Genomic DNA, 19,226 nt, shown 5'->3' with positions numbered 1-19,226 from the left:
TATTTGAAACTAAAAGAGGGCATTCCTAGCTTTCTTGAGACAAATATCAATTCAGTCAGAGTTGTATCAGCACACAATGGATATCCATCCAGGTGTCTGCACCTTTTTGAAAGATTAATTTCCAAAAATATTTTATAGTTGTGAATTCCTTTGAAAAAAACCACTGGTTTCCATTTTCTTCCTCTCCAATACAGCTTGCAATGCTTTTTTTCCTGTCAGCATTGCAGTTTCCATTGTTCTGTGATACCTTCATTCCTGTTTCTAGAACAGTCCAGACCAAAGTATATAAACTTTCAAGATTTTTTCCTGGGGTGAACAAATGAGGACCAATGAGGCAGTGACTGAATTTCAGTGTCTGACTACTATATATAAGCTATTTTTTCCTCATATAATAAACTGTGCATTAGAGTAATCTTGAGACTGTTCTGGATGTTTTCTTTATTTTTATTTTTTGTAATACTACTTTTTTATAATTGTGTAGCTTTTCCTATTTCATATTTTAGAAGAATATAATTTGGGAAGGAAATGTCTTTTATTTATTTAAAATATGTATATAGCTGCTGATCTTGTACCAAACTCTGGGAGATTTATAACCAAGGCATAAAATCACATCTATGTATAATGAAAATATTTAAACCAAAGTCATTAAAGTTCAAAAATATTAAAACCAAAAACATAGTAAAAAGTAAGATGCAGTCTTTAACTGTATAATGGCATAAAGGCTCAATTTATAAACTCCTCGCAGGTCTGTTCTCTAGATATTATCCAAGAATGTCAATATAATTGAAACAGGTTTTTTTCTACTACAGTAAATGAGAAAGCACTGATTTCTGAATAATCACGTGTCATAATGCCTCAATATCAAGAAGGATAAAAGAATTATACATACATAAAATCCAGCTGAAACTCATTTAAGTTATCCAGCATTCTAGATAGCTGTAGCTTGCAGGTAGTATTTAAGGACAGCCACATCCATAGAATGCTGCAATAGTCCAAATGAGAATTAACAAGGACATGAGTGGAGTGAGCGAGAACTACTTAAAGGAGGAACTGCACAAAGCCCTGCTACCATCTGCTTATCTGCCTATATGTATGTACAAATTAAGTATGAATTAAGTATTTAAGTATATACAAATACTTAAATAAAGCTTTTGTGTGTCTTAGTTTAGAGTCAATAGTTACATCCAGGCTATATTCCTCTGTATAAAATTCCCACTTAAGACCATATCTAAGCAGTTAATTTGACTCTTACATTCATTTGAATGGTGATAGTGATGATTTTTTTTAAAAGGTCATTAAATTGGCTGGTGGGGCAGTCCAGTCACCAATTCACATCCTGGTGAATGAGGTTGAGAAAGGTTCTAATAGATAAGCTATTTTTCCCACTAGTTAATTAATACCACTTGTTGGAACTTATAAAGTCTTTAGTATATTTCTGCATTCTTATACAGAAGATATCAGAACTATAATTTTTAACCTCCTATCCATTTTTAAGCAGAGTATCATACTAATATTCCTAAATGCTAAATACAATTTCCTTCTCATACTTCCAGTTTCCCCTCTAGTCTTGACAGGCAACCTATGAACATAAATCTATTTCTCCACGTGAATAGTTTCCAGCATTGAAATGCTAAGCATTAGCTGTGATCAGTGACAGGCTTTGTAGAAAACAATAAATGAATATCTCAACCTGAATGCAAACAATATGGATTATAAATCTAATAATTATAACAAATTATAAAATACTGAATCATTTGTCTTTAAAGCCATTTTCTGTTTTCACAGTATATTCTGTGTAATAATGTATAATCACCAGAACACTATTTTTATTCATAGATAATGCACCTCAAGTAGCAATTACTGCACCAGGTACTGGTAACCATAGAAACAGTTCAACAGGCCCAACACCTGACTGCTCTCCTCCATCACCAGATACTGCACTAAAAAATATAGTAAAAGTTATAAGACCTCAGGTGAGTAGTCATAAATACATATTATTTCATTTGAGTTTATCTGATAATAATCTTTTTCTCTTTTAGATTTCCAATATGAACATTGTAATATGGCTCATTTAAAGACTTTTAAACAAAATTACTAAATATTGCAGATAGATCTATCTTGTTTGGATACGAAGACATGAATTTATATTATTATTTTAATGTTAAATACACTACACTTGTTTGTCTGACAGACAAGTTAACAGTTAAAGAACAGTCTAATCAGGGAACAACTAAGACCACGCCCATCAATGCTGATAGGGCAAGCCACCAGTACATTAAATCAGAGCAAACCTCACTCCCTTCTAGCACTGATCATGTTACTTAGTTTGGTAACAAAACCTCTGTAATCAAACAATCAAGCTCAGAGAGCATCAAGGACTCCAAAATTCAATCCTGAGCTACAAATATTTTCTTCTGTTGGTATTTATAGACTTAATTTTAAATACGTTTGAATTGAAAGAATTTATCTAAGTTTTGTATTGCCTAATTTTTGATATACATTAGAATTATACTGAATATATATTTAAATTGCTTAGCATACTTGCCTTCTGCTTTTCTTTCTGCCCATTTGTGTTTTTTTTACCTCGTTGACCTCGGCCACATTTATCTAAACTGATATTTATTGACTCCTGCAAATTATATGGATGAGGTCACAGTGATATGTCATCTTGAACCTATCATAAATCAGTAAACTGAATCACAGCCAACCAAATTAAATAGCAGTTGAAGTATAGAATCATAGGTTTGGAAGAGACCTAGGAAGTCTTCTACTCCAAACCGAAGGCAGGAATCCTTATACTATCCTGGACAAATGGTTGTCCAAGTGAGTAATGTCCCAAACTATATTAAATGGAAGCAGGAAACAATTAAAAATTAATTAAAAGGCACTGATCAGTTTAGAATATTAACGTTTGGTAAAATATTTTTCCCAAAGATAGTTTATTGTCATTAAATTTGTTTTTTAAATAAACATATTTATTCTATATTGACATTCTTTGGTAGATATTAGAAGAGAGCTTGTGGGCAACAACACCTGGCATTCTGTGTCTGAACAGCACAGAGCCCATTTAAAGTTCTCTTGGTCTCTTGTTTTCAGTGTAAGAATAAATCAGGTTTCAGTTCTTTATCTGGTGCTTTGCGTTTTTGTGCATGTGAATTACATATCATTTGTAAAATAAATTAAATCAATTGGTTAATAAAACAGTACAAAATTGGAGATTGGTTAGCTGGCCTGTATAGAAACCATACATTATTTTAAATGCTTATTCCTGATTTGCACAAAATAATAAATCAGAAATCCAGCAAAGTGAAATCAGATCAATAATTTCTGTAGACTTATTTTCATGTATACATATACAGCAGGGGTGTCAAACTCAATTTCATTGAGGGCCGCATCAGCATTGCGGTTGCCCTCAAGGGGCCGGGTGGGTATGGCCAGGGTGGGCGTGGCCTACTGGGTGGGCGTGGCTAGAGTGTGTATGGCCTACTGGGTGGGCATGGCCAGCTCTACATCGTTCGCATCAAGAGTGCCTATGGGGGCCTGGGCAGGAGTGGGACAGATCTGAGGGTCTCTGGCAAAAGGAGGGTCTCTGGGCCAGGGCCAAGGCAGTGGGGGCCGTTCCCTCACTGTTTCCAGGATGGCTTCGCGGGCCACATGAAACCACTTCGCGGGCCGGATCCGGCCCCCGGGCCTTTTGTTTGACATGTCTGATATACAGTAACATTAAACTATGATTTCAAATATTATACATACTTTGCCAATTGTACATTTAATTTTTAGTTTAATTTATTGCTTCTCAAAATCAGTATCCAGTATTTAGACTTCTGAGGGTGGGGTATGGCAAACCAAAGATAGCTCTGCAAAAGCAGAACCAATGACCATGGCAAAGATCAAGGAACTAGTGAGTAGATTGGTTCCTTGGAACTTTTCCAGAGAAGTAGACAATGGGATGCCCCTCACATGTGCTTCAGATTTCTCCACCTTTTAAGGAGAGCATAGGACAGTGGTTATCCATGTATTTGATCACTGGAAGATGACGGGAGTAACCATCTTGCTCTCAACCAGGGCAGATCCTTTCAAAGTTTGCAAATCTTACTCTCTAATCACTTTCAGAAATGGCTTTCTAACAGCTTTATTAGAGACCTTCAGAATTATAAATTTGAAAAGTCTTTATTGAATAAAAGAAAAAATAATTATAAACTTAAGAAAGCATTTGAAATAAATGTTGTTGTTAGCTGCGAAGTCGTGTCCGACCCATCGCGACCCTATGGACAATGTTCCTCCAGGCCTTCCTGTCCTGTACCATCTTCTGGAGTCCATTTAAGCTCACACCTACTGCTTCAGTAACTCCATCCAGCCACCTCATTCTCTGTCGTCCCCTTCTTCTATTGCCCTCAATCTTTCCCAGCATTAGGCTCTTCTCCAGTGAGTCCTGCCTTCTCATTAGGTGGCCAAAGTATTTGAGTTTTAGCTTCAGGATCTGGCCTTCTAAAGAGCAGTCAGGGTTGATCTCCTCTAGGACTGACCAGTTTGATCGCCTTGCAGTCCAAGGGACTCGCAGGAGTCTTCTCCAGCACCATAGTTCAAAGGCCTCAATTCTTTGGCGCTCAGCCTTTCTTATGATCCAACTTTCACTGCCATACATTGCAACTGGGAAGACCATAACCTTGACTATATGCACTTTTGCTGACAGGGTGATGTCTCTGCTTTTTAGTGTGCTGTCTAGATTTGCCATGGCTTTCCTACCCAGGAGCAAGCGTCTTTTAATTTCTTGGCTACAGTCCCTGTCTGCAGTGATCTTGGAGCCCAGGAAAATAAAATCTGTCACTACCTCCATTTCTTCCCCATCTATTTGCCAGGAATTGAGAGGGCCAGATGCCATGATCTTGGTTTTCTTAATGTTAAGTTTCAACCCAACTTTTGCACTCTCCTTCTTCACCCGCAACAAGAGGCTGTTTAGTTCTTCTTCACTTTCTGCCATTAGAGTGGTATCATCTGCATATCTTAGGTTGTTGATATTTCTCCTGGCAATCAATTCCAACTTTTGATTCATCTAGCCCTGCCTTTCTCATGATGTGCTCTGCATATAAGTTAAATAGGCAGGGTGACAGTATACAGCCTTGCCGGACTCCTTTTTCAATTTTGAACCAATCAGTGGTTCCATGTCCAGTTCTCAATGTTGCTTCTTGGCCCACATATAGGTTTCTCAAGAGACAAATAAGATGGTCTGGTACTCCCATCTCTTTAAGAATTTGCCACAGTTTGTTGTGATCCACACAATCAAAGGCTTTAGCATAGTAAATGAAGCAGAAGTAGATGTTTTTCTGGAACTCTCTAGCTTTCTCCATGATCCAGTGTATGTTGGCAATTTGATCTCTAGTTCCACTGCCTCTTTGAAATCCTGCCTGTACTACTGGTAGTTCTCAATCCACATACTGCTGGAATCTAGCTTGTAGGATTTTAAGCATAACTTTACTAGCATGAGAAATGAGTGCAATGGTGTGATAGTTTGAACATTATTTGGCACTGCCTTTCTTTGGAATTGGAATGTAAACTGATCTTTTCCAATCCTGTGGCCACTGTTGAGTTTTCCAAATTTGCTGGCCAATTGAGTGTAACATCGTCTTTTAAGATTTTGAATAGCTCAGCTGGAATATTGTCACCTTCACTAGCTTTGTTGTTGCTCAGCTTTTCTAAGGCCCACTTCACTTCACATTCTAGGATGTCTGGTGCAAGGTCAGTGACCACCTCATCATGATTATCAGGGATGTTAAGCTCATTCTTGTATAGTTCTTCTGTGTAATTTTACCACCTCTTGTTAATCTCTTCTGCCTCTGTTAGGTCCCTGCCATTTTGGACCTTTATCATGCCCATTTTTGCATGAAACATTCCCTTCATCTCTCCAGTTTTCTTGAAGAGATCTCTGGTCCTCACTATTCTATTGTTTTCTTCTATTTCTTTGCACTGTTCATTTAAGAAGGCATTCTTATCTCTTCTAGCTATTCTCTGGAATTCTGCATTCAGTTGGGTGTATCTTTCTTTTTCGCCCTTGCCTTTTGCTTCCCTCTTTCCCTCAGCTATTTGCAAAGCTTCCTCAGACAGCCATTTTGCTTTCTTCAATTTCTTTTTCTTTGGGATGGTTTTAGTTGCTACCTCTTGTACAGTGTTGCGAACCTCTGTCCATAGTTCTTCAGGCACTCTAACTATCAGATCTAATTCCTTAAATCTATTTGTCACCTCTACTGTATATTCAACAGGGATATGATTTAATTCATACCTGAGTGGCCTAGTGCTTTTCCCTACTTTCTTCAGTTTAAGCCTAAACTTTGCAATGAGAAACTCATGGTCTGAGCCACAGTCAGCTCCTGGTCTTGTTTTTACTGACTGTATAGAGCTTCTCCATCTTTGGCTGCAGAGCACATAGTCAATCTGATTTCTGTGTTGACCGTCTGGTGATGTCCATGTGTAGAGCCGTCTCTTGGGTTGTTGGAAAAGAGTGTTTGCTATGACCATCGTATTCTCTTGACAAAATTCTATCAACCTGTGCCCTGCTTCATTTTGTACTCCAAGGCCAAACTTTCCTGTTATTCTGGTTATCTTTTGGCTTCCTACTTTAGCATTCCAATCCCCCATGATGATAAGGACATCATTTTTTGGTGTTAGTTCTATAAGGTGCTGTAGGGCTTCATAGAACTGGTCAATTTCATCCTCTTTAGTACTGGTGGTTGGGGCATAGACTTGGACTACTGTGATATTGAATGGTTTGCCTTGGATTCGAACTGAAATCATTCTGTCATTTTGGGGATTGTATCCCAGTATTGCTTTTCCTACTCTTTTATTGACTATGAAGGCTACTCCATTTCTTCTGAGGGATTCTTGCCCACAGTAGTATACCTGATGGTCATCTGAATTAAATTTACCCATTCCTGTCCATTTTAATTCGCTGATACCTAAGATGTCAATGTTCAGTCTTGTCATCTCTTGTTTGATCACGTCCAGCTTTCCTGATTCATGGATCTTACATTCCAGGTTCCTATGGAGAAAAAATCTTTACAGCATCGGACTTTCCTTTCACCACCAGACACATCCACAGCTGAGCATCCTTTCAGCTGTGGCCCAATTGCTTCATTCTTTCTGGCGCTTACTAGTACTAGCCCTCTGCTCTTCCCCAGTAGCATATTGGATGCCTTCAGACCTGAGGGGCTCATCTTCCAGCGTCATATCGTTTTGCCTTTTGGTACTGTCCATAGGGTTTTCATGGCAAAGATACTGGAGTGGGTTGCCATTTCCTTCTCCAGTGGATCACATTTTGTCAGAACTCTCTGCTATGACCTTTCCGTCTTGGGTGGCCCTGCATGGCATGGCTCATAGTTTCATTGAATTACGCAAGCCCCTTCACCATGACAGCAGTAATCCATGAAGGGGTGAAATAAGTAGGAAAACTAAATAAGATTTTGATCAAACAATGTTTTAAATGGACTAACAGGCTAGATAAATTTTCAGTACTTACTTTTACTTTAAGATCATAGAATTAACTATAAAAATAGCTTTTGGTATGAAATAGATTTATTTTGGCTATCCTGGCTATTGTAAATAACAAAGATAAGTGATGATTTTAGAAATTAGATACTGGAGGGGAGTAAAGATTCTAAAGAAAAAAAATACAGGCTTACAAGGAATAGAAAGTTGTTTATTTGATCAAGGTTAAAATATGACTTTTTTTGCCAAGTTCTGGAAACCCTTTACGGATTTTTTTCAGACACCAGGAGTCAACATGTTTTATGGATTTGTTTATTGATAAAATATTAGTGTCAAGTTCTGGCTGGAAAAATCCAACAAAGTAAAACATTGGAGGTATGATGATCTCTAATGTAAACTTTATTAGGTATAGCATACCAGTGCAATAGAACGAAAGCTAGCTCTGGCAATATGGCGAGAAACAGATAATTAAAAGTGTGAAACTTTCCCTACCATTTTGACAGTTCAGGTCAAATAGTCAAATAAATCTTCCAGCAATTGTTATGAAAAGGAAACATCTCTTCTGCTGCTTTGGCTTTCACACTGATAGGGAAAACCTGTGGATCCCAAGCTCTTCCCTTCCGCTTCACAACTGTAGGAAAGCTAGAAGCACTATGGCAGTCCTAATGACAATGGTTTCGTAGCTTTATAATTAGATATGAGATGAAGAAACAGTTATATGTAGCTTTATGGGATTGAAGAGTTATTAAATGTGTTTATACTAATTGTGATGAGAATTGGAAGTCACTTCTTTATTTCTTTTTCTTTAATGTACTCTTTCTTTTTTCACCACTTTTCTTTTTTCCATTCTACTCTTTCTCTAAGTTCAATTTATATAGTAATACTATAGTAATACTATTACTATTTATATAGTAATTACTATTGTATTAAAATTAATAATAAAAATTACATTAAAAAATCAGTATCCAATGTTTATACTATTTGCTTTTATGCTATATTATTGCAAAATTCCTTTTATTTCTATAAGATTTCTTATTACTCTCTTTGTAACAGTTGTATAAGCCATATGTCTATCTGCACAGATATTTTCTCCATTGGCTGGCAAGCATAAAAATGAAGCATCAAAATTATTGTTAGAACAAGCTGTTATGAGATACATCTTGAAACATCTTTTAAGTGCTATTTTCAACATGGAATTGTTAACAGATGATGGAGAGCATTGAATAGCACACTCTTTGATTAATTCTTTATTAAATCAATGTCTGGACTTAATTGAAGTCAGTGGCAAGATTCCCACTGGATTCTCTTAGAGAACATTATTCAAATCTATCATTCAATATTTTTGAAACAGTGAATGAAGTAATGAAATAAGGACCTCACTATCAACCTTGAAGATTACTTGTTTAAGATTGTTTAAAAAAATCAAATTATTTTGATACTATATATCCAATGCATAGGCTAGACTGAAGGGACACCATATAAGGAGAGATGTGGAAGCATGCACACACACAAAGACATACACCCAAACAGAGGTAGAGCACGTTTTTCTGCATTACTTACTCTGTTAAAATTTAGAGTGCTTTACTGAAACTAAATGTGGGGGGCAATTTTTCTTCTGAAAACAGTCCCTAGTGCCAGAAAGATTGGGGACTGCTGTTATATAGTGCAGGGGTCCCCAACCTCTGAACTATGGAGCAGTACTGGTCCGCAGCCTGTTGGGAACCAGACCACACAAGCAACGGGCGAGCAAGGAAAATACAACTGGTTTACAGACAATGTTGTTTTAAGTAAGAATGAAAAATGTATTGGAGATTTTGAAGATGCTGAAAAATTAATGGAAGGGTGAACATATTTAAAAGTCAAGATAAAACTCAGGCAAAGTAGCAAGAAACACGGTAAGAATTTCAAACCATTCAAAAAGGCTCTGCTTTAGACTCTCTTGGCTAATTACAGTAAGTCTGCCTGGGGGTATTGTGTAGTTAGATTCTGGTGGAGGTTAATTCCGCAATTGTTCTACTGCGCTTTAAGAAGACCTTGGTTTGCCTCCTTCTCAGAAAAACCATTGCTGGATTCCACCATACTGAGCAACCTTTGTCTGGTGTCTAGCCTCCCTAGGGAAAGCTGTGAAAGGGTGGTTGAAGAGCAGCTTCAGCAGACCTTGAATGAAATGGGTTATTTGGCCCTTTGCAATCAGTACTGAGACCTGGGCATGGAATGGAGACATAATTGGCTGCACTTTTGGATGATCTATGGCACCAGCAGTGCATCTATCCTAGCTCTCAGCAGCCTCTAAGCAGCCTTTGATACCATTAACCATGGTATCTTTCTGGATTGGCTCCATGGTTGTGAGTGAGAAGTATAATATTGTACTAGTTTGCTTCCTTTCTGCAGGGCCAGTGCCTGTCAGTGTTTGCGAGTTAGAAGTCTTGCCTTTGGCCCATATTATGAGGGGTTCCATGGAGTTCAGTACTCTCTCCACACCTATCTAAAATGTACATGAAGACACTGGGTGAGTTCATTTGCTGTTGTAGGGTAAGGAATCATCAGTATACTGATGATACCTAGCTGTATATCGCTTCCCCTAGCAAACTAAGCAGTGTTGAAGTCCTGTATCAGTGCCTGGAGACTGTGAGGATCTGAATGGGAAACAACAGGCTTCAGTTGAATCCTGACAAGGCTTTGGATTTATGGGTCTTCTGGAATCTGGGAATTGGATGGGGTGACACTGCCTCAGACAGAGCTGACGCTTGAGAAGCAGTCAGAAGTCTTATTTAAGAGGGTGTTTGCATGACTTTATGTTGTGCACCAGTTGTGCCTCTTCCTGGAGCATAAAGCTCTACTTACAGTTACTCATACTCTGTTCAAATCCAGAATGGTTTACTGTAATGCGTTCCACATAGGACTAACATTAAGCATATGACAATGAAAACTTTTAATTTCAGGATCAATCAGTGTTTTAAGATGTGTTTGTTTTACATACACACACACACACACACACACACACACACACACACACAAATATTAACGAACCCTGTTTTAATTTTTGTATTATCTTCTTTTATGATAGATATTTTGTGGTTGATTTTTAATCAAATTATTCCTTTTTTATTGTTCCTTTTAATGTATTTATTCTAGGCTTCTTCAGAATGAACAATTGAAAATAAACTTACATTAATTGTCAAACTGTGGAATTTGTTGCTATTGATGTAGTTCTGTTGTTGTTTGGTTGCTTTTGATTCATCGTGATCCAATCATTTCATCCAAATTGTAAAGTTTTTATAACTGTGGTTGTTTTGGGTTGTTGTGAGATCATTTTATGTCATCAGTCATAATACTAGTAGTAACCTTGTCTTCTGTTAGCCTCTTTTTTAATTGCCTTCCATTTTTCCAGGGACATGTATTTTCCTTACTTTCTTTTTAACTTTGTGTGTCCAAATTATTTAAGCATTAGCTTCATTATTAATACTTCCACTACAAATGTGGTTATAACTATCTATTCATTGTTTTAAAAATAAGATTGCTTTAAGTTATGGAAATAACCAATGTTTTATAGTTTTGATGGTTATATGCTACAGCTTGAATTGTAAGTTCAATGTGTTAAATATCCACTATCCAAGAGGGAACTGGATAATGCTGATTTATTTGGGTCATTGACTGATCCCTGATCCATGAGCGATTTTCTTATGTTTATTTTCTCATGTTGTCTTTTAAAGTTTAGAACAATTTTGAAACTGCTAAGATTAACCTTGCTTTTCATTACTGTATATAATTTTCAGTGCAACTTTGGTGATAGAGAATGGAATAATTATTTTATAAATAAATATTTGGATACCTCCCAGGAGTTTGATATTTTTTAATTGGCATTCAGGTTGTTTTTGTAGAACAATGAATAATACTACCTTGATTTTATATTTCTGATTATAATACATTTCTTATTCTGGGTGTATTTAAAGAAGTTGGTAACTTTTTTAGCATCTGCTTTTAAAAACTGAATAGAGACAGTGAGCTGTAGTTGTAGAAAAGAATAAAATAGTGTCTACATTTTAATTAATTTATTTTTCCAGCCCAAGCAACGTACATCAATAGTATCAGCTTTTGAATTTCATCGATTAAATCAGAGCCATGACTATTTTGAAATCAACTCCTCTGTAAGATACGCAAGCTTTAATTCCAGCTCTCCAGTTAGTCCAGCCAACTGCTCCACTCTGTCTGTTGAGGACAGCATTGAAGAAAACAACATACCAGGTAAATGAAATATTGAAGTTTAACACTATAGGTGCTGATGAAAGCTAAAATCCAGACCAATACAGATAGTCCTCATTTATTGATCACAATTGGAACAGGCAAGTGAAACTGCAATTGTGCTTATGATCTTACTTTAGCTTTTCTTTTCTTTACAGACCTGCAAAAATAGTAAATGCAAGGATTGGTTGTAAAGTTTTGCATCATTGTCATAAATTCGAACAGTTATTGAACAAAAAAGTCACAAACAAGAACTACCTATTTTATATAAAAATTAAGTAATACATTTAATTTCTCTAACACTCATAGTTAAATATTTTATATGGGCTTAAAATTAACCAAGTATACATACAAACACATATATCAAAGTTTTATTCTTAACAGTTATTTGTTTTTAATTCTTGATGTATAAATTGTCTGAAAATATCTACCAATAGTATTTTAAAAATTTGTTTGATAAAATCCTCACAATGCTTAGTATTTTTCATAATCCAACCTCCACCTGACCAGTGATGGAATGCAAAAATTGGTATCCAACTGGAGGATGAAATTCCTTGCAGTATTTACTGTATTAGGATCATGATAACCAAAGATCAGCAGGGTAAGAATATATTTGTAAAATGAAAGGTTGTTGAGATATGAAGAATTTGGCTTATCCCACTGCCAGAAAATATGTTGCATGAAAAATTGGGCTAAATAATTCTAGTGAATAGCAAATAGTTCTAATTGAATGAGAAGTTTGATTTAACAGATTATAAATGTGGTGTCATTATTTTGTATTATGTCTAACTTTAATTTACATCCTTAGTTCTAAATCTTGCTTACAGTAGCTGCCTCATCCTCTTCTTTTCTATACTGATTTCATTTTGTATTCCATTCAGCAGAAAAAAATTACATTATATTTGTGCTTTAATAAACTTGTTTATTTTAGTTCTATCATCGTCCGCAAGATCCTCTTCCTTATCCTCCATTGTTTTGAAATCTTAAAAAATATGATGCCTTTTCCATTTCCAAAACTGCCACTGAATCTTCCAATTCTCTATTTGCCTGCATCAGCCTCTGATTTTCATCTTTTATTTCTTCCATCTTCTGATCAGTCTCTACTGACTTGTCTTCTATTTTCTGAATTTTTTGTTCATTCTTTGTAACCATCTGTCAGAAGCTTTCTAGTTGAGAGTTTTATGTTATGAATTTCTTGATTCATTTTATCAAAATTGTCTTTTGTCTCCTCATGAGTTTTCCTTGTATCTTCTTTGTGAGAGGAGATTGCCTCTTGGATTGCTTCTAATGCTGCTTGCATCTCCCTCTGAAAGTTGTTAGATTTTTTTTATTGAAGCATTGATTCGATTGATCTCTGATACACAGGGCTTGTAGAGGTGGAAGATGGGGCTGAGGGCATTTTCTTGCCAGTTTTAGCTAAATTTGAAACACTCATTTTTGTTTCCACCCTGCAAATCTTTTATCAGCTCTAATACTTTCCCCAAATGCTCGCCTTATACAAAACCATTAATCTTATATTCAGTACCACAATATATCATTTAACTTTGTCTTAAATAACTCTTATAGTTCTTGTCTATAGTCTCTGTAATCCAATGAACTCCCTGAAAGAAAAGTGAGAGTAAAAAAAAAAAGATTTGTAATCCACTTCTATTTGTGAGGCTCACTTCCAGAGCAGTTGTCCAAAACCCAAGGTTATCGCTCAGTCAGAATTTATAATCCGCAAGGCCCTACTATTCAAAGTTAATAGTCCATAGGGTCTTCTCCTAGAAAAATCACCAACAGTTGAGCTTCCACTGTCCTTAAGTAGTTCTGAGACTAAAAATCTGTAATCCAATAGGCTCCCCAAGCAACAAAAAACAAAAAGAGAAAAAACAAAAAGAAAAAATAGGAAGAGGAAAGAAAAGTTTATAATCCGCTTCTATCTTCCAACACCAGTTCTAATCAATTGTCCCAAAATCCAGAGTTGCCAATCTGCCAAGGTTATAATCCAAAATGTCTTACTGTTCACTCTGTCTCTAAATGGTTTGTAAAATTAAAGGTCCAGCAGTATTTGTAATCCAAAGAAGCCAGATGGCTTCAAAATAGTTTGTAATTTTAGTTGTAATCCATCCTGCAGAAAAGACAGCCCCAGAAATGTTTCTCCTTTTCCAGCTGCAATCTAGAAAACTATGAGGTTCAGAGACATCAAAGGATTTAGTCTGTTGTCTATGTCTGGGCTTCAGGCCAAGTTCCCTCACTCCAGACAAAATAGAAACAGAGCTTAGTGTAGTTCTTTTTTTTTTGCTACTAGATGTCATTAGGTATCCATTTTGTAACTTTCCAACTAGGATTTTCTTCTTAAAGCTTTACTCCAATACTCTCCAAGGAAGGTAAAAGAATTTTAAAAGTATTATAACTTCCCAAACTTTTCCCAACATTAAGTCTCTATGCTGTGTCCAAATTAATTTTATAGTCTTCTCTATTTTCCCCCAAGAAAGCTTAAACCGCCGCTTTCATTCTGGGAGAAGGGGTTAAAAAAAAGGAATCCCCCCTTTAGTTATGGGAGTTTCCTTGCTTGCAGGTTGCTTTTTTTCCCCAAGAACAGGTTTTAAAATTATAGAGGAAGGAAAATAATCTCACCCAGATTCAGACATGCTGTTCGCACTTGTTAGATGCTGCTTTTTTCTCCGGAGGTCACCAGCTTCTGACTGGGTGCATGGGTGTGGCCAGTCTTTCTCCTGTTGGTTCTGAGGGCTTCCTTGGATCAAGAGGATCAACTGCTGTCTCCCCGCAATCTATAAGGGTCCCCTCTTTGTCACCTCTCCGGGGCGACTTCAGGCCCTTTTCGGGTCCCCATCAGGAAGAAATCGAGCATGGGAGGCAGAGCCCTGCTTCCCTGCATCTGTCTTACCATGATGTCAAAACCAAAACTCGAGCAATAGGGGAAAGATATACAAGACAAAATGAATGCAAGGCTTTGTCTCCTAAACCCAGTTAAAAGATTTCTGATCGTGATTGAGATGAAGGGTCCAGGATTTAGGAATTTTTCTTAATTTACCATAAGGCATTACATACATTCCTGGAGATAGTTCAGGATTTATCAGTTTATTAGAAAATCTATTTTAAAACTTAGGTGGTAAGCCTGGAAATGAAATGGAATACTGTAATGTAAAAATAAATGGTGGTTTCTGCATATTAATCTTAGCTGCAAAATGCATTCTCTTGGGAAATGTGTTTGCCTTCTCCTACCTTTTAGGAAATTGCTCTGATCATGTGTTGAATGTTCAGTTAATATATTATATATATTTAATGTATTTGTTTTTATTTTATTTTTTTACTTATTTGTGTATGTATGTTTCATATTACAAGCCACATAAAATATTTTATGCTAACAGAAACGCAACAGGAAATCAAGTAAACTGTGGTGGAAGCTGAAGGAGAGGAGGCACTTCTAGGGAGAGAAAAGAGATATTCCAGCATGGAGTTGATTTTGGGGGGAAATGTCTGATATCAAACCTTTAGGACTATATTTGCCTTTTCCCAAGGGAAGACAGTCAGTTTGGCAAGATTCTTGTAATAATGTTCAACAGTAAAGGAATTGTTTGGCCTTTTCACAGGTTTGTTCTGGTTGCTTGTGCCTGACAAGTATATTTGTTTAAATGTGTTTAAAATTAACCCAACTTTACTCTTCCAGGACCTAGGTAATGCTGTAACTGGTCTTTTGCCTAAACTACATTTCACACAAACTTAAGACAGTTTTACTGATTACCAGATCATTTACACACTGCATTCTATGACAGAGAGTCTATCAATAAAGTGTTACATTTCTGGCCTGAATGTCTGACAGACTATTTCAGTAAGAAGCACAATAATTTTACAGACTTTACAAACACCTTTAAGTATTAAATTACTGTCAGCACCAATGAGTACAGTATATTCAACATTTGGTAAGGTCTAATAAAACTAATTATTGCTTATCCTGTGGAGTCCTTGTTGGTCTCTGAGTTTGGTTGCTTGCAGACATTTCATTACCTAACTAGGTAACATCTTCTAGAAGGAAGTAGGGTTTTCTCTCAGTTTATATACAGTAGCTTGTCCTGTCAGTATTGATAGGGCTGTTATTTCCTCCTTGCTAGTTGTCGATCAGAAGGTCGGCAGTTTGGCGGGTCGAATCCCGAGTGCCGCGTAACAGAGTGAGCGCCTGTTACTCGTCCCAGCTTCTGCCAACCTAGCAGTTCGAAAGCACGTAAAAATGCAAGTAGAAAAATAGGGACCACTCCGGTGGGAAGGTAACAGCGTTCTGTGCCCCTTTGGCATCTAGTCATGCCGGCCACATGACCACGGAGATGTCCTCGGACAAGCGCTGGCTCTTCGGCTTTGAAACGGAGATGAGCACCGGCCCCTAGAGTCGGAAACGACTAGCACGCACGTGCGGGGGAACCTTTACCTTTACCTTTAGTTCCTTGATTAGGTTGTTGTTTACTATTTCACTGTGTGTCTGTCTTAATCTTGACGATAACTTCTTATTATCTGGGTATTGATTGCTGGTGAGGAGATATTCTGTCCTATTGTTTCTTTTTTTAGCTTTCCTATTGTTTTTTGAATGCTGTATAAATGTTGCTCGTTGTGTCTGTTGTTGGCTAATTTGTCTGAGGGTCAAGCTTCCAGGAACTCCCTACTGTTTAGGATGCTCACAGTGTTCCAGTTGAAACTATGGCTGGCACTACCCATTTATTGTGAAATTAAGGAGTTTTCATTGGATCTTGAATGTTGATGTTTTGGATGGCTTTGGTTGGTTTCTGGTGCTTTTGGTTCTTTCTAAGATGATTTAGATGTATGGAGTTATCCTTTTTGTAGCTTGTGCTTGTTGTGCTGTAGTGAGTTGAATGGACAGGCACTTTCTAATAAAGTTGTGTGGGTAACCATTTTTTTTTGGAAGATGTTGTATAGGAAATTGCTTCCTTTTTCTAATGTTATGGGTTGCTGCAGTGTCTGAATAACATTCTTACACAGCTCCTCTTATAGAAAATTGGGTTGTGCTTTGGTAGTAGAGTACTTGGTTCATGTGGGTAGTTTTACAATAGATGTGGGTAATTTTTCATAAAGAGATGTAGTATAGAAGATTTGCCGATACTTCCTCTGCTGATAGAAATATCCAGGAAGGGTAGTGTGTTGTTGCTTTCTTCTTCCCTTATGAATTTTATTCCTTTGAAGATGTTGGTTCTTTAATGTGTCTTCTTTAGTTATTACTTTTATATTATGACAAAAGGGTTGTCTACATTCTGGATCCATACTTTTGGTTGTATGCATAGGGGTGCTATAATTTCTAGATGCTGCATTACAGTCTCTTGTTATATCTCCTGAGTCTATTCTCAAGAGTTCAGAGGCTATCCTCACTTCACTCTTGAAGAAGCTGCTGGTTAAAAGATAAATATGTGTGGCACATAACATATAAGTGTAAATGACGCAACTGGAGAATCTGTAAAATAAGTACTGGCCATTTGAAGAAATGAATATATGCATTCTATAAAATATTAGTTCCCTTAATTACAAGTGCCTCATTTCCTTTTCCTTTTTTTAAAGAAGCAAGCTGTTCCTTTTATTTCTATTCTCAATTTCCATCTAATCAAGGTTCTGCACTGATTTATTTAATACTAACAAAAAGTTTTATTTCTTCAGTTGCTACAGTATCTATCATATACTCATCAATCTCAGTGATTCTTAGTTTCTTACATATGCTTGGTATTTTTCATGAAATTGTATATATAGAGAAGATATTCCTAATAGTTTTAAAAACAGTAAAACAATTTTGATTATATAATCACACTTTTTTTAAAAAAAACTAAGAATATTTTGAAATATTGCTAATTTTTTTTAACCTGTGCTTTCATACTGTACTTCAGTTGGGCTCTTCTGAGACTTAAACAGAATAAAATCTAACTTCATCAAATAGTAACTTCTATGAAATTGTTGAATTAAAAAGCTAAAGTGCTCTGGGACTTTAGAATTCAAGCACCTGCCATGTACAGTTGAGACTTAGCAACCTTTGATAAGAAGGACAATAAAAATTGTATAATGGATGTGGGAGTACCTGGAAATATAAAATAGGAGAGAAAAAACTGGACAAAATAATAAAAACAAAGATCTGCAAATACAAGTAGAATGACTCAGACAAAAGAAAACAAAGGTACTACCAATAGTAAGGGGCACCTTGGTGCAATTCCCAAAAAACTGGAGCACCACTTGAACACCACTGAAACATTGACAAAAATAATCATCAATCAATTGCAAAAGGCAACCTTTACTTTAAACAACTTACATCCTGTGAATGATAGCTTTAACACCATCAAACAAGAACATCTCAGGTCCTTAGGAAGGACTCGATAGGTGAACAAAAATGCCGTATCCAGTCTAAACATCTGGCTGACTGCAATGAATAATAATAATAATAATAATAATAATAATAATAATAATAATAATAATAATAATAATAATAATAATAGACACCTAGGATGCTGGCAGCAACCCGTGTCAACCATTAGTGCCAGTCAATTTGAGTGTTCAGTTGACTTGAGTTTCATGTTTTATGAATAAAAATTTTGTAATAATAATAATAATAATAATAATAATAATAATAATAATAATAATAATAATAATAATAATAATAATATAATACATAGCTGGAATTACTAACTGGACACAAGCTGAACTGGACAGTTTGGACCAAAGCTAATAACTATTTACCATGCATTACATCCCCAAAATAATGATAGATTATACCTTCTCTGCAGAAATGGATGCATTCAAGTCAAATGAGCTGTCAAAAAAGAAAAGCACATATAGCTGATCACATAAAAGATGATCAAAAACAAACACTAATGCAAATTAAAAATTGGAACTTATATATGTGCAGGAAACAAAACATGAATATTTGAAATAATGTAGAAAAATAACAGAATTTGGGCAAGGAAGAGCATTACATGGTCAATTTCCTTCAAAAAAATGAGGGAAAAGTGGATAAAGGTAAAACCTGGCAATGGTTTACCAATGAATCATTAAAAAAGAAAAAGAAATGAAAGGCTTTATTTTGAGTGCTCAAGAGCATATTATTTAAAGTAATGCAATCAAGGCCAGAACTGAAAAATTGTCAAATGATTCAAAGTGTGGATTGTGCAAAAAAGGTGGAAGAAAACAGTAGCCCATATACCCAGCTCATGCAAGAAGATTGCACAAACTCATTATAAACAATGATATAATACATTCACCAAAATGATTCACTGGAACATCTGTAAAATTACCATGTGCTTGTAATGAAAAATTGGTGGAATATGGTTGAAATAGTAGTTGAAAATTAGCAAGTTAAAATATTGTGGGACTTCTGAATACAAACTGTTAAAGTGTTGGCTCACAACATACCAGATTTAATTGTGGTTGAGAAGAAGAAAGTGTATATAATTGATGTGCTGATACCAGGGGATAGTAGAATTGAGGACAAAGAATTGAAGATCAGAAAAAAGTTAGATCTG

The 19,226-nt window shown here is 36.1% G+C and overlaps 1 protein-coding gene across 1 annotated transcript in view; it reads left to right on the top strand.

Annotated features, from left to right (window-relative positions):
- Nucleotides 1-19,226, top strand: part of ANKS1B (ankyrin repeat and sterile alpha motif domain containing 1B) — a gene marked incomplete at its 5' end in the record, with an annotated part of 314,200 nt that overhangs the window by 67,755 nt on the left and 227,219 nt on the right. Inside the window, 2 exons of the mRNA XM_081331696.1 lie at nucleotides 1,837-1,973; nucleotides 11,544-11,724. Coding sequence (XP_081187822.1) covers nucleotides 1,837-1,973; nucleotides 11,544-11,724 — 318 coding nt within the window. The remainder of the gene's footprint in view (nucleotides 1-1,836; nucleotides 1,974-11,543; nucleotides 11,725-19,226) is intronic.

The sequence above is a fragment of the Vipera berus genome (assembly GCF_964194415.1).
Source record: "Vipera berus genome assembly, chromosome: 6".
In the NCBI taxonomy this organism is placed as follows: domain Eukaryota; kingdom Metazoa; phylum Chordata; class Lepidosauria; order Squamata; family Viperidae; genus Vipera; species Vipera berus.
Note: the sequence above shows the minus strand (reverse complement) of the source record. Positions and strands in the feature narration are given on the sequence as shown.